Genomic DNA, 23,365 nt, shown 5'->3' with positions numbered 1-23,365 from the left:
AAACTAGCCACTTCAAGCTGCAATCATGTGCTTACTGATTAGGGAGCAATCCCCATGGAATTCAGTAGGGCTTACTTCTGAGTAATGTTGTTATTGTGGCATGAAACTGAGAGCAAGGACCCCTTCTGGAATAAAGTAAGACCCTTAAATATTAATAAAATTTCAGTGTTTACGTGCCCAATGTTTATTTGCAAGGGAGGATAGGGAGAAAACCAGGCCACACAAATTTTCTCCCAGTTGCCACGACTTCAAAGAGTCTGCGAACCATGCACAGATACCCGTTCAGTTGCAGAGAAGCTGCTTCGAATTTGGAGTCTGCACATTCAAAGCCCCTATTTTGGTTGCTTCTCATTTCATCAGGCAGATCTTGCCGCTCCCAGGTTCAAGCTGAGTACACTGAGTACACTTAATCAACCAAGACAGCATTTTCAAAAAACAATGTACAAAGCACTTTACAATCTTTATTTGACCCCGCCCTCACAACATCCCTGCGAGGTAGGAAGCTCGTCCTCGGGAACGGAGGCTGGAATGAAAGCAGCTCGCCCAAAGTTCACCCAGCGAGTCCACGGCTAAGGCAGGATTTGAATCCAGATCTGGGTACTGGGCAACCGTACTGCCCTCCCCTCGAAAAGGCAGCCCACTGTACAGTCCGGGTTCAGCGTCAGGAAAGCCGAGGCAATACTCTACATTGGTGATTACCGACAAGCGTCTTCATATATGTACAACTCGGCGATTATCTGACCCGTCTCTTCCGCCGGCAGTTAATAGGTGTAGCCTTTCCCATACGGCGGCTGCCCCCCGAGATCTTGCATATAGGCTACGCCCTCGTCCAGGTGGGACAGAGGCACTGTGTCCTCCTCACTGACGTGCCACTCGAATTCGGCCTTCAGGGACGGGCGCTGATTGTCGGGGAAAGCCAGAGAAAAGAGGGCTTCTGGTTCGCACACAAACTTGTACACATAACGCTCACCAGCCACCTGTAAGGCAGGGAGGAAAATGGAGTAGAAAGAGAGTACTGCAGCAAACGATTCTTGCCAATAACCCCACATGGAGGACCCCAGAACAGAGGTTGGGTGCATTCTTTGTGCTAGGGCAGCTGTTTACCAGCTTCTGGTACGTAGGCTGAGATCCTACCTGCCTGGACCCTGTCTGGCCAGAGTGGTACATGCTCTACTTATCTCCTGCTTGGACTACAGCAATACGCTCTACGCGGGGCTACCTTTGAAGGTGACCCAGAAACTACAACTAATCCAGAATGTAGCTGTTGACTGGGATTGGCCACCAGCACCTTATAACACCAGTCCTGAACGACCTACATTGGCTCCCAGTACATTTCCAAGCACAATTCAAAGTGTTGGTGCTGACCTTTAAAGCCCTAAACGGCCTTGGCCCAGTATACCTGAAGGAGCGTCTCCGCCTCCATCGTTCAGCCCGGACACTGAGGTCCAGCTCCAAGGGCCTTCTGGTAGTTCCCTCCCTGCAAGATGTGAGGTTGCAGGGAACCAGGCAGAGGGCCTTCTCGGTGGTGGCGCCCGCCCTGTGGAACGCCCTCCCACCAGATGTCAAGTAACTATAGAACCAAACATTCTGTGTAATGAACAGATTATGCTAGTAGAACTGCAAGAAGTTCTGTAAGGAGGACTATTTGATATATTGCAAGAAAGACTATGAGGAGAATTATTAGTTAATGATAATCAAGAGCAATAGAGAAATTAAGAAATGCAGAGTAAGTGATAAAGAACGGGAAATCATCAGAGGTGTTGACGGAAGTCTAAAATATTGTATAAGATAAGAAGTTATATGATTGTTGGAAATGATATGTTAAAAAAACTAATAAAAATGTGTGTGTGTGTGTGTGTGTGTGTATATATGTATGTGTGTGTGTGTGTGTGTGTGTGTGTGTGTGTGTGTGTATGTATGTGTGTGTGTGTGTGTGTGTGTGTATATGAACCCAACATTCTGAGCAGGATCTTTATTGCTTCATTCCCCCTTTCTTTTTTGTTTCTTTCCCTTTCTCTGATTCCTTTCTTCTTCCTGCTTCTTTCTCTCTTTTACCTTTTTCATAGCTGTTTTTTAAAATAATTTCTATTAATGCACATGCTCCACACCCCTCCTAAGCTCAAACTGCACAGGCCGAATTTATTGTGGGGGGGGGAGAGGCACTGCCCCACCAACCTCAGTCTGCCCTCATTCAGCCCCCAACCTGCCGGCCTTCTCACAACCAGTCTCTGAGGAGACTCTCGCTGTCATCCTCTCATTCCTTAGTCACAAGTTTAACTTTGCAGAAGTCAGGAGTGGGGACAAAACTACACCCAAGTGCAACCCAACTTCAACTCTGGACAACCGCCCTCCCCTCCAGACGCAAAACCAACCTTTTGCATAATGCCTTTTTCGTAATAATAGCGAAGAGAGCGGCTCAGCTTGTCGTAGTTCATGGCTGGGCGATTCTTCTGGATGCCCCAAAGCCGCGCCACCTGCAGCCATGCCCATCGAAGGTGGGGAGCAGAGAAAAAAACAATGCTAGGTTTAATTCTATGCCCTTTAAAAATGTGGGGGTTTTTTCGGGGGGATGGGTTGTTGTTGTTTTTATTTTGATTATTCAGTACACCTGAAGGAGCGTCTCCATCCCCATCGTTCTGCCTGGACACTGAGGTGCAGCTCAGAGGGCCTTTTGGCAGTTCCCTCACCATAAGAAGTGAGGTTGCAGGAATCCAGACACAGGGCCTTCTCGGTAGTGGCACCCGCCCTGTGGAATGCCCTCCCATCAGATGTCAAGGAAATAAACAACTCTCTGGCTTTTAGGAGCCATCTGAAGGCAGCCGCGTTGAGGGAAGTTTTAAATGTTTGATGTTTTAGCATGTTTTAATATCCTGTGAGGAGCTGCCCAGAGTGGCTGGGTAAACACAGCCAGATGGGCAGGGTATAATTAATTTTATTTATTTATTTTTTATTATTATTATTATTATTATTATTATTATTATTATTATTTACATTGTGGTTTTATATTCTGATTTTATCCTGTGAACCACCCTGAGACCTGCGGATATACAGTGGTACCTCGGGTTAAGAACTTAATTCACTCTGGAGGTCTGTTCTTAACCTAAAACTGTTCTTAACCTGAGATACCACTTTAGCTAATGGGGCCTCCTGCTGCCGCTGTGCCGCCGGAGCACAATTTCTGTTCTCATCCTGAAGCAAAGTTCTTAACCCAAGGTACTACTTCTGGGTTAGTGGAGTCTGTAACCTGAAGCGTCTGTAACCTGAGGTACCACTGTAGAGCAGTATATAAATTAAATAAATAACAATAATGTGAAACAGACCATGTCAAGGAACCTAAAAAAAACACACACAAAAACACCATGTTTGAACATCAACGCCTGGTTTATTTGAGGTTACAAACTAGCTAGCTGGGCTGATGAGAAGGTGGCCTCTGAGTGCACGCAGAGTGCTCTTCCCTATCCAGCAGTGGCCACTGACACATATATCGGAGTTTATTTGGAGGAGGAGAAAGGAAGGAGATAACAGTACGCTGTAAATTGCACCGGAATCAAAACTTGGTGGGAAGTATAAAAATTAATTCACCCTTAAACAAGACCCACCTCCTCTGGTTCAATGAGTTTGAATTCCATCCCTCGGCCTGTCCAGGCAATGAAATGAGAGTTGCTTGGGTCGTCCAGCAAAGCTACCAGGAACTGCCAAAGCTGTAGAGACCCCCGCCGTTGATAAGGGGGGCCCTCGCGGTACCCACCCCCTTCTTGCTTGATGTCCCCTGCCAAGCACAGCCAACATAATGAAAACAAGAAAAGAAACTGTGCCAACAAAAAAGGAATGGCAAGACAAACTGTTAGAGTATATTGAATTAACAGAGGCAATTAGAGATCACGCTAGACAAGAGTTTCAAAAAGTATGGAGGAAATGCAGAGAATACTTTGCAAAACAGTGCCCTAAAATACATACCTGGACTTGTCTGCAGGAGACTTTGTGGATATTTTAGTTATAATTAGAAAAATCTTAATAATTATTCATAAAGGGAACAGCTTATAAGTAGTAAATAAGGAGGCCAGATGCAGGATAAAGGAAGTCTTTTATTTGGTTGTTTGTATTGTTGTATGTTATGCTTATTGTATGTTATGTTCACATTTAATGAGGGTGGATTTCTGTTTTGGGGGGGTGGGGGGGTTATGTTATGTTGTAAATAAAACTCCCAAAAATAAATAAATAAATACATACATGCATACATACAATAAGCACCCTGAATATTAACTCTATTTATTTTAACCAATAAGAAAGGAGGTGTTGGCATCAACCTCTGCCTAGAACTCCAATTTTTCATTTCTCTCTCGGTAATAGGGAAGAGCCATGCTCTGGGCATTAGGTGTGGGGCACTTTTAGTTCACCAGGCGCTGCCAAACTGCAACTCCCATCAGCCATACCTGCTGGGGTTTGTGTGAGTTGCAACTCAGTTACAACAGGGGGGCGGGGCTTCTAGGGCCTGGAGGGGGGGGGTTGTATGGTCTCCAGAAAGGCTGATTGATCGCCAAATGACTTATATCTGTGGGATACAGTTCCTTTACACTGCAATATTGCAAACAGTATGCTCAACAATGTATAGTAACAACTTAACAACGTGGAAGGTACTGCGTCATTAAATCTCAAAAGAAAAGCTTGGACAACAGCCCGGATTGGAATGATTTAACAACTTGGGATTTGATGCGTCGTCAAACTTCAAACGAGAAATTTGGACAACAGCCTGGATTGGAAGATTGGAATGAAGTCAGGAAAAGTTGCGTTGGTAAACAGACAGTTGAAATACACACACACACACACACACACACACACCTGTATTCAATGGATGAAAGGATATATGATTTTGGACATGACTGAGAATCACATAGCCAGGGATGGAGAACTTTAAAACGTTAAGATCAGAGGTGGAAAATATGAAAACAATGAGAAGAGGCAGGAATGAAGATATTGGAGACATTTCTCAGAGGTCCAGACTATGGGGAGCCCGGAAAAAAATATAATTAACAATTTGGACTGTAATTTGGTCGTTTTTTTATTTTAGCTTATTGTTTTTTATTGGATTATGATGTGGATGTGTTGATTGGCTGTTTTTATTGGAAAATCAATAAAATTGATTTTTAAAAAACAACTGGGGGGGGCAAAGGTTCTCTACTCCTGAGATAGATGATAGATAGATAGATGATAGATAGATAGATAGATAGATAGATAGATAGATAGATAGATGATAGATAGATAGATAGATAGATAGATAGATAGATGATAGATAGATAGATAGATAGATATAGATAGATGATAGATAGATAGATGATAGATAGATGATAGATAGATAGATAGATAGATAGATAGATGATAGATAGATAGATAGATATAGATAGATAGATAGATGATAGATGATAGATAGATAGATAGATAGATAGATAGATAGATAGATATAGATATAGATAGATGATAGATATACTCAAAGCAGTGTTAGAAACTCAGTGTTAAAAACAGTGGTACCTTGGAAGCTGAACGGAAGCCATTCCTGAAGTCCGTTCGACTTCCAAAACGATCAGAAACCAAGGCGCGGTCAGACGTTCAGATTCCAAAAGAACATCCGTAAACTGGAATACTCACTTTGGGTTTGCGGCATTCGGAAGCCAAAACGTTCGACTCACAAGTCGTTTGTTAACCAAGGTACGACTGTATAAGCCAGGCACCAAATGGTTCCTTAAACTAGGGTTACAGTCGCCAAAACAAAATGCCTAATAGCCATTTTGGGGCCAAGGTGGCTTGAAAGTTGTATTTTTCAATGCGCCTTTTGGGTTCCTGAAATCTATTCCGATTGTACAGATAAAATATAACAGAGAGAATTCTACAGGATGTGTTGCTAGTATATGAAAGCAGTCCAGATCGAAGGATCCTCAAGCATGGCACCTCCAGATGGTGGAGACATCAGGCGCCATCTTGGCACCCGGGCATCTTCGCTTGCTCGCAAGTGGCCGATAGCCAGGTGCAAAAGGCGCCTGGCGAATTTCGAACGTTGGCCCAAAGTTCATCGCTCCCTCTATTATCAAACTCAGGTGGTGAGTGCCAAGGGCTAAGTAGCCAAAATAAGACCAGTAGCAAACAAAGATGCAGGTGTCAGTATGCTTGGTGGAACCCCAGGTTTTGCAGAGGTATATAAATACAGTGGTACCTCGGGTTAAGTACTTAATTCGTTCCGGAGGTCCGTTCTTAACCTGAAACTGTTCTTAACCTGAAGCACCACTTTAGCTTATGGGGCCTCCTGCTGCCGCCGCGCCGCAGGAGCATGATTTCTGTTCTTATCCTGAAGCAAAGTTCTTAACCTGAGGTACTATTTCTGGGTTAGTGAAGCGTATGTAACCTGAAGCATATGTAACCTGAGGTACCACTGTATTTGCAAAAGACCTCCAAAACAGCCCTAGAGGGACTCAGTAGCATGGAGCCCTGAATGTCCATTGGAAAAGAAAACTATAAATTCATGGCTGGGTGGAAGAGAGAACAGATGGAGCATTTTGGAAACCAGTGTGGTTAGCTGGTACCCAGAAGAGGAGCACTCCCATTAGAAGATGGAGATACACTGCAATATTTTGTTTCAGGTTTTCCAGGTTACTTCATATATTGCAGGGCAGACAAGAGTCTGGCAATAAGGCAGATTCCCGAGCTAAGACTTGCTTCAAATTAAGCCATGGAAGAGGGTAAGAATTTTACCTTATATAAAATAACTCCAGCACAAAGTCTATAGGCAACTCTCAACTTATGCCGGAGTTACGTTCTGGGGGTGGTTCCTAAAGCCAAAATTATGTAGTCATACCTCTGCTTACTTATCCCTCTGAATATGGAAACTTCAGGATGCAAATGCAGCAAACCAGGAAGTATTTATCTGATTTTGCCGCACGCGCAAGCACAGAAGCGTTCTACATGCCATGCGCATGCGCAGAAGCGGTCCTCCAGTTGCGAATTCTTCGGAATGCGGCTAGACCTCTGGAACGGATCTTGTTCGCAACCGGAGGTACCACTGTATTTTCAAAACACATTGGGCTCCTTTGGCGGGTGGGATTGCCAAAGTCCTTTTCCCCAGATGCCCACCCCCTTTTTACTCATCAATGAGGTAAGACGTGATGGCCTAGCCCCCTGCTCCAACACACACACACACACACACACACACACCCCTCTATTATAATCTGGATTTCAAATTTAGTTTTTCCAGTTCTAGTTCCACCTGAAGTTTCAGAGAGGAAGGCAGATTTCAGCTTTGGGCAAGACGATGTAGATCATTGCTCCGGTTCTGATGAGAAGGTTTGATTTGCTTCCTTACCAGAACCATGCACAAGACAAAAGGCCCTACATTTAAATGTCACAAATCTCCAAGGCTGTAAAGACTTGGGCTTTTCTTCATATGCAGGGAGGGATTATGATCTGTGGCTCATAGTTGGGACATTCTGGTTCAGATTGCTTTAAATTGTTTGTTTTAGAGAATACTGAATTCATGCAAAACGTTTCCTTAGCTCAATCAGGCAGCCTTTGAAAAGATGGTGGATGCCCAGTGGTGCAGCTCATATAACCCAGGGCAATTGCATATCTGACCTTCAAACTTCTCAGGGACGACGCAGACGTCATCGGCGAACGGCCGCGCCTGTTTCTCATAACTGTACCCTGTGGAAAAAAGAACACATCAGCAGGACATGCTGATTTTTTTCAACTTTCACATTCCAAAAATGAGGGGTACTAAAAATGTTTTGGATTGGCTGGGACTGGTCACGTGTCCCAGTGCTTCTCACAACACTCCAGGTTGGCTGGCAGTGATCACATGACAACCACTCACCCCTATAAAAGCTTCAAACGCCACATGCATTCCCTTGGTGTCGCCCAACCAGGGTTGTGTGACATGGAAACTCTGCAATGCTCAGAAAGTACTTGCTTTTCTTACTGGCCCATATGTACTGCAGCTGAACTCAAAATATAGTGGTACCTCAGGTTAAGAACTTAATTTGTTCTGGAGGTCTGTTCTTAACCTGAAACTGTTCTTAATCTGAAGCACCAATTTAGCTAATGGGACCTCCCACTGCCGCTGCACAATTTCTGTTCTCATCCTGAAGCAAAGTTCTTAACCCGAGGTACTATTTCTGGGTTAGCGGAGTCTGTAACCTGAAGCATCTGTTACCTGAAGCGTCTGTAACCTGAGGTACCACTGTACAGAAAACAAAGGACAGATCCTTCCCTGAGTGTATAATCCTGCCTTTTACTAGTCAGCCTGGTCACGTGTGTAGACTGAGAAACGGCTAACAGCCCAGCTAATAGGAGATATTGACTTGCGGACAAGAAAAGGCCTTCAAGAAAAATGCCTCACCGAGTGTGCCGTCGGCGTTGGAATGTCCTGGAAAGGGTTCCACATTCATATACATTGAATGGCAGCTCGGGACATCTATAAGACGGACACAAAGAAACAAAAGACAAACAGGTCAAATCCGTAATGATACATTGGGCGAGAGACTTTGGGTACCATATACAACTTACAGCTTGGGAGAAGTTACGGAATTTAAGGTTCACAGCATGTTGGGGAAAATGTATAAAACATGCTCAAATGTATGCTGGAAATGTAAGGAAAAAGAAGGCACCTTCTAGCATATGTGGTGGAATTGTAAGGTAGTAAAAGGATTCTGGGAAATGATATATAACGAGTTGGGGGGGGAGTTTTTAAAATAACCTTTGCTAAAAAAAACCTGAAACCTTCCTTTTAGGAATTCTAAGTGCCGAAATCCCAAGGGAGCAGAAAATACTATTTATGTATGCGACCACGATTGCCCGGATGTTACTGGCCCAGAGATGGAAAGAAGATAAAGTCCCGACCAGAGAAGAATGGCAGATCAAGTTGACGGATTGTGCCGAAATGGCTAAAATGACCGGAAGAATCAGAAAGCAGGAAGACCAAAATTTTAATAAGGAATGGGGAATATTTTTTTAAACTTATCTTAAAGACCACTGTAAACAGTTAAAACCGTTAGTAGGATTGGAATATCACTTGTAGTTTAAGGCTGAATTCTGGACACAAATAGAGATGTAAAAGATTTGGATCATTGTAAAAGATGCAGGAGAAAATGATTAATAATAGGACCCACAAAGGGGAGGATGGAAGTCCAGGAGATTCCTCGGGATCTTGTTTTTATGATCTATGTTTGATATATCTCTGTAAAATTTTAATTTGAAAAACCAAATTAATAATAATAACAACAACAACAACAGACAGACACAAAATGCTGGGTTGAGTAGGCAGGATTTGGCTTCCACCCTCCAGAGGTGCAAATCCTAAAAGTGGTGGCTTCATATTTGTGGAATACTCTCTCTAGAGAAAATCAGCCAGCCAGGCGGCCCACCACCATATTAGACAGACTCTACTAAAGGGTGGCGCTGTGGGTTAAACCACAGCGCCTAGGGTTTGCTGATCAGAAGGTCGGTGGTTCAAATCCCCGCGACGGGGTGAGCTCCCGTTGTTTGGTCCCTGCTCCTGGCAACCTAGCAGTTCGAAAGCATGTCAAGTGCAAGTAGATAAATAGGTACCACTCCAGCAGGAAAGTTAACGGCGTTTCTGTGCACTGCTCTGGTTCACCAGAAGCGGCTTAGTCATGCTGGCTCCCTCAGCTAATAAAGCGAGATGAGTGCAGCAACCCCAGAGTCGTCCGCGAATGGACCTAATGGTCAGGGATACCTTTACCTTTACTAACACTTCATTAACACACTGTAATAATATTTACGATTGATTTTACAGTATGGCAGGTGGAGAGGTTTGATTCTTTGGATTATTACACAAAATTGCTTTAATGTTTTGAGCTCAACTAAAGCTCTTTTTGCCCCACAAGCCTGCCCCGCCTCCTGCATTAAAACCCAACACTGAAACGCAGCTCTGAACAGTGTGTTTCAAATGCATGGGTTAAATGTTTAAAGGTTGGTTTATAGGAATTCTAAGGTCTTATGGTGCCAACAAAGGTCCGTATAGTTAAAGCTATGATTTTCCCAGTAGTGAGGTATGGAAGTGAGAGCTGGACCATAAAGAAGGCTGATCGCCAAAGAATTGATGCTTTTGAATTGTGGTGTTGGAGGAGACTCTTGAGAGTCCCATGGACTGCAAGAAGATCAAACCTCTCCATTCTTAAGGAAATCAGCCCTGAGTGCTCACTGGAAGGACAGATTGTGAAGCTGAGGCTCCAATACTTTGGCCACCTCATGAGAAGAGAAGACTCCCTGGAAAAGACCCTGATGCTGGGAAAGATGGAGGGCACAAGGAGAAGGGGACAACAGAGGACGAGATGGCTGGACAGTGTTCTCGAGGCTACCAGCATGAGTTTGACCAAACTGCGGGAGGCAGTGGGAGACAGGAGTGCCTGGGGTGCTCTGATCCATGGGGTCACAAAGAGTCGGACACGACTAAACAAAAACAACAAGGTATTATGGGGGGTTTGAGTACCCTGTTGCAACAATTTAATAAAGATCAGGCTTACTAGCTGCTTTGCTTCTCAACATTCTCTGGTTGGCTTCTGTTATTTTCTCCTACCAATAGAGAACCTACATAAGGACTCTAAAAGGGCTCTAAGGGAAAAGGACCAGTTTTTTCTTATAACATTGGTAAGAGGGGCTTCTCTCCCCAAAGCAGCCTGCGGTTTTGCAAGGTTCAGCGGAGAGGAAGGGGCAGCCCAGGAAAAGCCTTTAAAGGCTGCTCATGGAGAAAATTAAGGACTGCCGGAAAGAGGGGGCTGGTTTTTCTTCCGGCTCCTCTGGCAGCCAAAGAAGCCCCTGTTCTACCCAGGCATTTCGACGCCTCGGGGAGTCAGAAGTTGCATGCCCAGACTTTCTTCCCTCTGGGCTTCAAGCCAAGCAGGATTTGGCTCCGGTTACCAGCCTGTGCGCTGATGTCAGCTGCCCATAAGGAGAGCAGCCTTGCTGTAATCCGACACCCCGCCAGCCCAGAGCCCAGTTCCTGTGCCTCCATTTTGTGAATGAAATTCCTTTCTGCTCCATTCAGCAACAGGAGGGCTCCCTGCCAGGAAGCAGAGGCAGGAGGGGGGGGGGAGGCGGCTCGAGGTTATGCAATGCAACGCAATGCCAGGAAGCACAGCAGCGCCTCTTCTCTCCCTCCCTGCTAGTATTTGAAGGTCACAAAATGTCACGGCACCCCGGAGCGGAATAACTGCGTGCCGTCGGGGTTTGATAAGCTTAAAAGCAAAGGCGCAATTTAAGCAAGGGGGTGGATGGAAAGGAAATCCCGACAACCTCACAGGCAAGATAAAAGTCTTCAGCCAGATGAAAGGGTTGCCAGTTTCTTTTTGTACACAGAAAATAGTACAGCGGTTCCCAAACTTAATCCGTTCCGGAAGTCCGTTCCAAAACCAAAGCGTTCCAAAACCAAGGGGCGCTTTCCCATAGAAAGTAATGCAAAACGGATTAATCCATTCCAGATTTTGAAAAACAACCCCTAAAACAACAATTTAACATGAATTTTACTATCTAACACAGGGGTCAGCAACCTTTTTCAGCTGTGGGCTGGTCCACCATCCCTCAGACCATGTGGGGGGCCGGACTATATTTTGGAAAAAAAATATGAATGAATTCCTATGCCCCACAAATAACCCAGAGATGCATTTTAAATAAAAGCACACATTCTACATTTTTACATAACATGCTGATTCCTGGACCGTCTGCAGGTTGGAGTGAGAAGGCGATTGGGCCGCATCCGGCCCCCAGGCCTTAGTTTGCCTACTCCTGATCTAATGAAACCATGGGTCCATAAAATGAAAGCAATAAACAATGTACTGCAGTCACACAATCAATCAATCAGTAGCTGAACTGGGTTACACACAGTTACAAAAACAAAACAAAAAAGCCACAGAAATAGAAACGCAAAATAAATAGCAAAAACAGATAGACCTCAGCGCAACACTCAAATCGGAAGCGTAACACTCAAAATGGAGCACATTTGGCTTCCGAAAAAGGTTCACAAACCAGAACACTTACTTCCGGGTTTGCAGTGTTTGGGTTCCAAGTTGTTTTGAGTACCAAGGCGTTTGAGAACCAAAGTACCACTGTATGATTAAGCAGGGCCGTTGAATAGATAGATAAACTACCTGAAAATGATTTACAGATCTAACTCCAAGTAGACTTGATAAAATGTATAAGTTTCCCCAGCCAGTCTGGGCAGCTTCCAACCGAATACTATATTAAAAACAATACAGCATCAAACATTAAAAACTTCCCTAAACAGGGCTGCCTTCTTTTAAAAGTAAAAGAGTTGCTTATTGCCTTGACATCTGCTGGCAGGGCATTCCACAGGGCAGGCGCCACCACTGAGAAGGCCCTCTGCCTGGTTCCCTGTAACCTCACTTCTCGCAGTGAGGGAACCGCCAGAAGGCCCTCGGAGCTGGACCTCAGCATCTGGGCAGAACGATGGGGGTGGAGACGCTTCTTCAGGTATACTGGGCCAAGGCCATTTAGGGATTTAAAGGTCAGCACCAACACTTTGAATTTTGCTCGGAAATGTACTGGATGTTTAAACAAGTACAGTGGTACCTTGGGTTAAGAACTTAATTCATTCCAGAGGTCCGTCCTTAACCTGAAACTGTTCTTAACCTGAGGTACCACTTTAGCTAATGGGGCCTACCACTGCCGCCACACAATTTCTATTCTCATCCTGAAGCAAAGTTCTTAACCCGAGGTACTATTTCTGGGTTAGCGGAGTCTGTAATCTGAAGAGTCTGTAACCTGAAGCGTCTGTAACCCGAGGTATCACTGTATTTAAAATCGCAAAACAGAAAACGTAATAAAAATCATATAAAAGAAAAGAAAAAGTAAAGTACGATTAAGTGGAACTGTTGCATAGATACATAAATGTCAAAGCCCATTTTGATCCCCACTCTGGTTTTAGAATGTTATTGGAAAAACTGAATGAGAGGACCGATCTCACTGGAAAGGGTTTCGTTTTTCCAGGCCAGGGGGTAGGTTTGTAGGAGGTTTGTAGCTGGAGATGGCCCTGGAAGAACTTATTCAGAAATCCTGCAGTGTGTAAGCTATCCCTCCACAGTGAGATGTGCGAGAGGAGGGTAAGCTTGCCTAAAGAACAGCCACCACCTTTTGATCACATCTCACAGGCTCATTAGCTTGCAAGCTATGAAACTGAGCACAGAAACATTCCAGGCTGAGAAGTAAAAGGAAATGAGTAAAGAAAGAAAAGATTGCCTCTCAGTCAAAGAAAGGAAGGGAGGGGGAGAGGTGCAGCCTGGTTGAAAGTGACCTGTGGCTTGAAAGAAAGAAAGAAAGAAAGAAAGAAAGAAAGAAAGAAAGAAAGAAAGAAAGTTGGATAGCTTATAGACTTATTTTGTCATTGTTACCCCAAAAGGAGAATACTGAGACTGTTAAGACCACTGAGTTTGGGGAAGCAGTTGAGTGTGGGATGGGAGGCTGCAGGCTTTCAAGATTCATCAAAGTGATAGTTGGCTGATGAAGAATTCTATGAACCCGAAAAGCTTGTACATTTCCATAACATAATCAATCGCTTAAGGAAAAGCAGCTTTTAAAAAACACACACAAAACGGGCTGTGTGATTATACATTAAAGTACATTACGGAACTGCAGAAAGAGGGAGGAAGGAAGTCAAGTTTTGAATGTTAAAATGATTGTAAATTAGTGAAATGTATAAACCTGAAATGCATTAAAAAAAAATATTCTTAAAGGACCACTTCCATGTTTTGGGAGCTCTGTGCATGACACCCCAACCCCAACCCCCACCCTTCAGGCGAGGGGCTGCACCAAGATGACTCTGCAGCGCTAATTGGCTTTGATACACTTTGCTGAAGAAAAATACTAGAGCAGGGGTCAGCAAACTTTTTCAGCAGGGGGCCGGTCCACTGTTCCTCAGACAGTATTTTTGGGGGGTGAAATGAATTCCTATGCCCCACAAATAACCCAGAAATGCATTTTAAATAAAAGGACACATTCTACTCATGTAAAAACAGGCTGATTTCCAGACTGTCTGTGGGCCAGATTTAGAAGACGATTGGGCCGGATCCGGCCCCCGAGCCTTAGTTTGCCTACCCATGTACTAGAGTATCTCATCTCATCACACACACACACACACACACACACACACGCCACAATTATAGCCCAACACTCTCTCCGCCTACCTGCTTCAAAAGCATAGTCCATCTGCTCCTGTTTGATTACCACTCCTGCCGCGTACCGGGAGCTGCCACCGGCCCCCAGCGGGTTTGCCTGGTCGTACATTGGGTCGTGGAACTCCTGCTTGAAGCCCTGGGCAGGGTACGGAAGGCATGGGGCAGACAGCGGGCGCTGATAAGCCGGTGGGGCATCTGATCCCAAGGCTTGAGAGGTGGGGAAGGATTGGCCCATCTCACCACGCAGCTGGTACGAGGAGCTGGGAGGAGGACAGAAAGACAGTGGGCATAGAATAACAGGATTACAGACTTCGAGGGAACCCTGGTGATCATCTAGTCTCACCCCCCTGCCCGGCATTGGGTGCAACTACAGACATTCTGCTTAAAAGGCCTCCAGCGAAAGCTAACATTTAAGAAACGCACTACAGTCGTACCTTGGAAGTCGAACGGAATCCGTTCCAGAACTCTGTCTGACTTCCAAAACGTTCAGAAACCAAAGCACAGTTTCTGATTGGCTGCAGGAAGCTCCTGCAGCCAATCGGAAGCCCCGTCGGATGTTCGGCTTCCCAAAAATAGTTCACAAACTGGAACAGTCACTTCTGAGTTTGCAGCGTTCAGGAGCCAAAATGCTTGAGAACTGAGCTGTTCAAAAACCAAGATACGACTGTACAAGCTGGCCAGCTCACCCATACAAAGCGATGTGAGTGTACATCCACCACCCTTTGGTAAATCGCAGAACTGTTGGAAGGGACCTCAAGGATCATCTAGTCCAACCCCCTGCAATGCAGGAATCTTTTGTCTAACATGGGGCTCAAACCCATGACCCTGAGATTCAGAGCCTCCTGCTCCACCGACAGAGCTATCGCCCATCTTGTGGCAAAGGCTCCCAGGCATGTAAACGACCGGAGTCTGGAATGCCAGGTGAATTCAGCAGGGCTTAGCTGCAGGTAAGCTTGCATCCTGCTCAACATTTCCATGCAGCCTGAGTTTCTGAGCTCTGGCATGCCGAGTTGAGAAGGCGCCAAATAGGCTAACTGGTCGGGAGCAGGCTGAGACTAGTTGGGGTTTAGCCATACCCCGGAAAAATGGGCACTCACAGAGAGCCTGCAGGCGTGTTTTGCATTGGAAGTGAAAAGTGAACACAATGCTCAGCTCTGAAGATCTCTATATCTGTCTTTCTGTCTGTCTCTCTATCTCTTTGCTGGGTTTGGATTATGGGATGGGGCAGAGGAGCTTCCTGGAAGTTTATTTGAATTCTAAAATTAAACCATTCTGGGGAGCGATGTGTTAGCCCGTCACACACAGAGAGAGTGTGTTGTGAAATCTCTAAGACTAACATATGTAAGGTAAAGGTAAAGGACTCCTGGATGGTTAAGTCCAGTCAAACGGGGTTGTGGCACTCATCTCGCTTTCAGGCCGAGGGAGCCGGCGTTTGTCCACAGCTTTCCGGGTCATGTGGCCAGCATGACTAAACCGCTTCTGGTGCAACGGGACACCGTGACAGAAACCAGAGCGCACGGAAATGCCGTTTACCTTCCCTCCGCAGCGGTACCTATTTATCTACTTGCACTGGTGTGCTTTCGAACTGCTAGGCTGGCAGGAGCTGGGACAGAGAAATGGGAGCTCACCCTGTCACGGGGATTCGAACCGCCGACCTTCTGATCGGCAATCCTAAGAGGCTCAGTGGTTTAGACCACAGCGCCAGATGTGGGGTACCCTTTGGCCCTCCAGATGCTGCAGAACTACAATTCCCACCATCCCTGGCCGTTGGCTAGGCTTCATAGGCCTTATGGGAGCTGTGGTTCAACAGCATCTGGAAAGGAAAAGAACCATGTGCTCCACTTTGAGCTCCTTGGAAGAAAAGGTGGTATAGAAATTATAATAAATAAAAATAAAAGATATACAACCAAAAGGTAAAAGTAAAGGGACTCCTGACCATTAGGTCCAGTCGTGGCCGACTCTGGGGTTGCGGCGCTCATCTTGCTTTATTGGCCGAGGGAGCCGGCTTACAGCTTCCGGGGCATGTGGCCAGAATGACTAAGCTGCTTCTGGTGAACCAGAGAAGCACATGGAAACGCCATTTACCTTCCCACCGGAGCGGTACCTATTTATCTACTTGCACTTTGATGTGCTTTCGAACTGCTAGGTTGGCAGGAGCAGGGACCGAGCAACGGGAGCTCACCCCTTCACGGGGATTCGAACTGCCAACCTTCTGATTGGCAAGTCCTAGGCTCTGTGGTTTAACCCACAGCGCCACCCGTGTCCCTAGAACCAAAAGGTAGGGTAAAGCTTTTCTGAAATAAGAGTCAAGATTCAGGGGGCTCTTTCCCCACCCCAGCCACTAAAAATAAATAAAATTTAAAATATAGGGACCCTGCCCAAGCGATGGGGAACCTGCAGCTCTCCATATGTTTTTGGACTAGAACTCCCATAGTGTCTGCCCACTGATGGCCATTTGTAGACCAGCAATAGCCAGAGGCCCACAGCTTCCCCTTCCTTGCCCTACCCACTAGTGATCCAGTTGACTACTTAGCTCAGGAGCTGGTAGTGTTTAAAACAGCTGGACCACATGTGTAGCACCCTCTTCCCCAGAGGCCCACCAGAGCCCTAGCCTGAGCATATGTCGGAGGAAATATTATTGCAGTCAAACCAACAATTCATGTTTTGCTTGAGAGGCGTATGAAGGGGCTGAGGCGCACAGAGCTCTCCTGTAAAATATGCCACAGAGAACTCTGTGAGATCACTTCCTTTGTCTGCCTTGGCAGGAAGCTGTGACACTACATACTTCCTTCCTGCCTCTTCCATCTTCATTGGGCTTCCTAGCTGACCCCATGTGCGTGTGTCTGAGCTCGTCATTTTTGAACTAAGATTTTGTACTTTTGTAACTTAGTAGTTATAAGCCTGCCTTCATATTGCTACTGTAATCGCTGCTTCGATACCTAAATTATGTAAGTAAATACTACTTTTATTTCTTCACAAAACAATGTGTGTGTGATTGTTGCTTTTTAAAGGGAAGGGGTAATACCAGGAAAATCCAGTCTGCCTTATAGCATCCTGGGTTATTGTTTCTAGAAGGTTAAATCCACCTTGTCTTAGCTTCCAAGGTTAACCTGCAAAGGATGCTGCTCTGCTGATCTCGCTAATGTGAGCAAGGAAGGTTGACAACTAGGCAATATATCGTCTCCTAGTGTCTAAATCCATCCCTACAGAAACATTAAAGTCTTTCTCCTGGCATTTGGTGGCTGGGAGGTCAAGCTTGAGCCTCCAGGATTGGTTGGGATGCATTGCGAAACGATACCTGCTCAATGCCATGGCTCACCTGTGCTCCATAAGGTATGCCCGTCCGGGCGCAGCCTGGGGGAGGCCGTGGGAGCTCACAAAGTTTGACTCTTGCCTAGAGAAATATGCAGGCATCAGTTGCAGACGGATATACATCTTACTTGCTCCCACCGACCTCCTCCACTTATCCCAGCATAACCCTGACACATGGTAACTGGTGCGATTCTCAAACAGTTGCTCGTTTTCCTTAGTGACCTCATTCTCTGGGTACAGATCATTACGTAGCCAACAGGGTGGATTTGATTCAAATCAAATTGATTTAAATCACAATTTAAATCACTAGTCAGTAAGACTTGATTTAAATAATTTTTTTAAAGAAGGACTCATTCCTGCTGGTATAATCTTAATATTTGCAACCAGATGAAAGTTTCATTTTTGGAATAATAAATTTTCAGAGTAGTTTTTACAATTATATCAAAACTGATTTGGTTATACTATTAGAAATACATAGACAGATAATTATGAAATTATTGTGAGGTTTAATAAGTTAACTGTTTATATTGGGACAACTTTTCTTCTGTACTTTATTGGAAGGAGAAAAACCATCACTTCCTTAATAACAATTTGAACCATTTATTTAACTAAAACAATAACATTATAGCATATGTATCCATGTTTGTTAACTGATGTGGTTAAACAATTAAAAAAAGACTTAGACTGAGTTTTAGCATACATGAAAAACTTAAAACAAATCCTTTTTTCCTGATGAATAGCCTTTGGACTATAATATAACTTAAATAAAAAACTATCTTTAGATTTTTTTCCTCCAAAAGCATTTTATTTTAAAAATCCAATTTAAATCCAAAAAAATCTGATATAAATTTTTAAATTATTTTTTTTAAGTAATTGATCTTTATCCACCCTGGTAGCCAAAACAGCACCACCCATGCAGAAGAGGAAAGTATCAGCACACACAGGGAATCCTTGAAGTTTGCAGGAGTATAAAGAAGTACTGGGCTGGAGGAGCCCTAAAAGTGTGCGGGGGGGGGGATGGATGGGAGGGAAATCTCCAAAGCAACCCAATGAGAACTGTGTATATTTAGTAGGCACGGAATGCTGGCTGGCTGTTTCTGGGGAGGGGTGGAATGGAGTGACCAGGAAAAGGGCATATCTTACTGGCCGGCCACTTGAAGGTCGAGTCAGTGGAATCCTCATACGGACAGATTGCCAGCACATCTATTCTTAACGCTTTCAAGGAACACTGGAAACGCATCTTGTTAAGTTGTGGGTTAACATATCAGATGACACAGCGATTCTTCAAACAGCTCTTGTTTATTCAGAGGCCAGAACAGAACTGAGCTGAAGGGCTCAGTCAGCCTGCTTATATAGAGCTCCAGTACAATGTAACTGTAGCAACTTTCTAAAACTATCCAATCACTGAACGTCACTTTCAATCTCTTATTTGCATACGTGGACCTGAACTATCTACAGTATCCCCCTGCTGGCCCAGGGTGAGAACTTCAGTACATAACACATCTCATAATGACAGGTGTGCTTCAGGTGAATGTCAGATCAGGGGAGATGGGTTGGAACCCACTCACCCAAAACATTACCTGGCGTAAAGGCATTGCTCCCCATTACGGTACTGGTAAGGCTGTCTGCGCCGGCAGGACCCCGCTGCTTCCGAACATGGGCTCTGAGGCTCCTTCTTGATCTTAGCTGGGGGGCTGTGAAGGGCTACTGGGAAAAGGAAATTGAGGTGTCAAGGCCTTCCAACAGGAAAGAGCCTGAATTATGACTGGATTGGGGAGCCCATGGTTCTCCAGAAGCTATCGGACTCCAACTCCCATCAGCCCCAGCCCAGCGTGGCCAGTGGCCAGCCATCATGGGAGTTGTAGTCCCAACATTTGGAAGGCCAAGCCTGGGCAGTGTGTATGGAGGTCCTGGGCTCTCTCAGCTTCAGTCCAAAGGAAAGCAGAGCAAGACGTTTGGCACCAGCTTGGCTGCAGGAGGTGCTGGAAGGAGGCGTACAGGGCACCATCCAACCATCTCAGGGGTGCTACTTTGGATTTGTGTAGGGTTTACTGCCCTTTGTACAGCAGGCTAGCTTCTACATCTCCCTCTCTAGCCTATATTCAGGCAAGCCAAACAATAATAATAATTTATTATTTCTACCCCACCCACCTGGCTGGGTTTCCCCAGCCATTCTGGGCGGCTCCCAACAGAATATTAAAAACACGATAAAACATCAAACATTGAGAACTTCCCTAAGCCTTCAGATGACTCCTAAAAGTCAGATAGTTGTTTATTTCCTTGACATCTGATGGGAGGGCGTTCCACAGGGAGGGCGCCACTACCAAGAAGGCCCTCTGCCTGGTTCCCTGCAACCTCACTTCTCGCAGGGAGGGAACCACCAGAAGGCCCTCGGAGCTGGACCTCAGTGTTTGGGTTGAATGATGGGAGTGGAGACACTCCATCAGATATACTGGGCCGAGGCCATTTAGGGCTTTAAAGGTCAGCACCAACACTTTGAATTGTGCTCAGAAACGTATTGGGAGCCAATGTAGGTCTTTCAGGACCGGTGTTATATGGCCTTGGCGGCCACTCCCAGTCACCAGTCTAGCTGCTGCATTCTGGATTAGTTGTAGTTTCCAGGTCACCTTCAAAGGTAGCCCCACGTAGAGCGCATCGCAGTAGTCCAAGCGGGAGATAACCAGAGAATGCACCACTCTGGCGAGACAGTCTGTGGGCAGGTAGGGTCTCAACCAGTGTACCAGATGGAGCTGGTAGACAGCTGCCCTGGACAATGCCAAAAGCACTGTCAGAGTTCAAGATGGGGGTGGGGGCAGGAGGGAAAGCATTCAAGGAGGGTGCAAAGCATGATGGGTGTGACAGTCAGGCAGAGGGATTTTGAGGGCCACATCTGGCTCGCAGGCCTGAGGTTCCCCACTTCCCAGTTCAGCGCATCCCGGTTGTGCGAAAGGGATCAGCCATGCTGGCGTTCCAGACATTTTCACCACCTTCTGGTTTCTCCCACTAAAGCCCTACCTTCCCCTCCTCCTCCTCCTCCTTGCCATCTCCCCAGCCAGAGTACTTACAGTTTTCTGAATGAAAGTCAGGCACAAATTGCTCATCGCTGTCTGGAACTTGAGCTGCAAAAGGGCAAGAGAGAAGAGAAAGCAACGTTTGGCATCAAACTCGGCGCTCTATTAAAACCAGGCTCCTGAAGAAATAAGGCAGCGGGGATTGTGGCGGGGGGTGGGGTGGGGAGGGATGTGGAGAACTAGCTTGCACATGAGACGATGGGAAAAGGATCACTGCCAGGAGACGGGAGCCAGTTTCCCCCTTGGGACTCCAGTCACTTCTACGTAATCTTTTCCCCCCAGTTGGTTCGCCCATTAGCACGGCTGGCTGTTTTCCTCACTCCGGAGGATCAAAAACTCAGGTGCTCTGCTTCCTTTCCCACTGTGCAGCGCCGATCTCTTAGCGCTTGGGGTGATGCTGCAATAGAAGACCAGGCTAGCTTGGTCCAGCTCAAGAGACAGGACACCACAAAAGAGCAGCGCCACGCAGCCGAGGGATCCAGACCACAGTAAGGTACAAGCAGCAAGAGATAAGGCAAGCCAGAGCAAGCTGCCGGTGGGAGCCAGTGTGGCATAGTGGTTAGAGTGCTGGCCTAGGAGCTGGGAGACCAGGGTTCAAATCCCTACTCAGCCATAAGCTTATTGCGTGACCTTGGGGCATTCACCGTCTCTCGGCCTCACTGAGTTGCTGAAAGGATTAACTGGGGAGAAGGAGAACCTTGGGAACTGTAGTTTGTTAAGGGTGCCGAGGGTTGTTAGCAGCATTAGAAACTCAGGTATATAACTTATTCGGTACCTTAAACCTAGGCTGCCGTCGCCATCACAGATTGTCTAAGTGCCATTTCTTTCCATTGACGTTTGATGTTGTTGCTCATTTATACGTTAATCCTTATTGTCATTGTCCCATACAGCACAACGAAATTGAAAAAATCTACCTCAGACATTCAAAAACCAGCAAGCCATTTCGACGCCACTTTATATTTTAAAGGAGAAATCTCAAAGCTGTTTACAACACATCAAAACACCAAATAAAACAATGCAGAATGAAACTGAATTCAAGCTTCGAGGAAAATATTTCAGATCCTTCTCTAGGTGACATTTTGCTTTCCCCAGTCGCCAGCCCGGCATCCAGAGATCTCCACGTGGTCGCAATTAGACACAAAACGTGCCTGGCGCTTGACTAATTTCAAACACCGGTTGTTAGAGACCCCAGATCCCCACGCAGAGCTACAATTTCCTAAGTGGTTCAAGAGTCAGTCCTTTCCAGGGAATTTCAGTGGTACCTCAGTTTTCAAGCACCTCGGAAGACTAATGTTTCAGTTTTCAAACGCCGAAAACCCAGAAGTGAATGCTTCTGTTTTCGAATGCGCTGCAGAAGTTGAATGGCTTCTGAGGCACGTTTCTCAATTGATTTTGCTAACCGCCCACTGCACCTCGAACGTCTTAGAAGTTGAACAGTCTTCCGGAATGGATTACATTCGACAACTGAGGTACCAATGTATAACTTCCTGAGGGGAATGAGGTCTGTGCACCCAGGGGCGGAGCTAGCCACCCACAGGGGCGGGGCGAGTGTCCCAGGGGGGCGCTGCCCGCGACGAACATCCTGGGGGGAGGGGCAGCAATGTCACACACACCCCTCAGGGATGACACCCAGGGCGTGCTGCACCCATCACACCCCCTTCCTTCGCCAGTGGGTCTCCTAAGAACAAGAACAGGGTTGCAATATACAGTTGCAAGATGGCAAAGAGATGGAGAAGGGAGACTTTTAAATGCAAAGACAAGGTTTGGGGGGGATATCGAAATGGGGAGGAAGCCAGGAAAGGGATGTCGTATGAGAGTGAGAAATGTGGCATGCCCTGGTAGGAACGCAGATTATATCGCACCAGGGATGGGCAGCCTATTCACTGCAAAATGGCAGCTGATTGCACACATAGTCAATGCTAAAAGCTAAATGGCTTCTGTGAAAAGGGATCTCCTGCCTTTATCTGTTCTGTGATCACTCTCTGGCTTCCATTAGGTTTCCCAAGCAATAGTCTAGGTTAGGGAATTTGACAGCACAGTCCTTATATATTGAATTCAACGAGGTTTACTCCCAGGTAAAACTGAGCTCTGTGAGTGAGGACCAGGACATTCACAGGGGAACCAAAATGCTTGTTTACAAAGCTATTGTGCTACCAACCTTACTGTATGCTTGTGAAACATGGACCACTTATAAACACTGTCTCAAACACCTCAAAAGATTCCATCAACGGTGTCTCCGAAACATTTTACATGTCCCTTGGAAAGACAGGTGAACTAATGCCAGTGTACTGGAAGAAGCAAAGATCACCAGTGTCGAAGCAATGATTTTCAACATCAACTTTGTTGGATGTTGTGTGGATGCCTGATTATCGTCTTCCAAAGCAACTACTCTATTCCAAACTTAAAAATGGAAAGTGCAATGATGGTGGTCAACAAAAGAGGTTTAAAGACTCTCTCAAGGCAAATCTAAAAAATGTAGTATAAACACCGACAACTGGGGAACACTGGCCTGCGAGCGCTCCAGTTGGAGAACAGCCTTTACCAAAGGTGTCATGGGCTTTGAAGACGCTCAAACTCGGGACGAAAGGGAGAAACACGCTAAGAGGAAGGCACACTTGGCAAACCCTCACCGTGATCAACTCCGGCCCAGAAACCTATGTCCCCACTGTGGAAGGATGTGTGGATCCAGAATTGGCCTCCACGGTCACTTACAGACTCACTTTTAAAACCGTGTTCGTGGAAGACAATCTTACTCGGCTACGAGTGATCGCCAAAGAAGAAGACACCCAGGTA

General features: G+C 45.8%; 1 protein-coding gene across 4 annotated transcripts in view; it reads right to left on the bottom strand.

Moving 5' to 3' along the window:
- Window positions 1-441: 441 nt before the first annotated feature.
- Window positions 442-23,365, bottom strand: part of ETV4 (ETS variant transcription factor 4) — a 38,152-nt gene continuing 15,228 nt past the window's right edge. For 2 of the 4 annotated variants that reach the window (XM_053361407.1, XM_053361410.1), the window contains 9 exons: window positions 20,567-20,620; window positions 19,082-19,208; window positions 17,509-17,583; window positions 14,199-14,449; window positions 8,381-8,455; window positions 7,618-7,686; window positions 3,600-3,769; window positions 2,373-2,474; window positions 442-977 (listed from right to left, as the gene is read on the bottom strand). In XM_053361407.1, the coding sequence (XP_053217382.1) occupies window positions 762-977; window positions 2,373-2,474; window positions 3,600-3,769; window positions 7,618-7,686; window positions 8,381-8,455; window positions 14,199-14,449; window positions 17,509-17,583; window positions 19,082-19,208; window positions 20,567-20,620 (1,139 nt within the window). In that variant the 3' untranslated portion in view covers window positions 442-761. The remainder of the gene's footprint in view (window positions 978-2,372; window positions 2,475-3,599; window positions 3,770-7,617; window positions 7,687-8,380; window positions 8,456-14,198; window positions 14,450-17,508; window positions 17,584-19,081; window positions 19,209-20,566; window positions 20,621-23,365) is intronic. The other 2 variants (XM_053361408.1, XM_053361409.1) reach the window with 2 other exon arrangements.

Source organism: Podarcis raffonei, chromosome 13 (genome assembly GCF_027172205.1).
Source record: "Podarcis raffonei isolate rPodRaf1 chromosome 13, rPodRaf1.pri, whole genome shotgun sequence".
In the NCBI taxonomy this organism is placed as follows: Eukaryota; Metazoa; Chordata; class Lepidosauria; order Squamata; family Lacertidae; genus Podarcis; species Podarcis raffonei.
The sequence above is the reverse complement of the archived record's forward strand: the minus strand, read 5'-3'. Positions and strand labels throughout refer to the sequence as shown.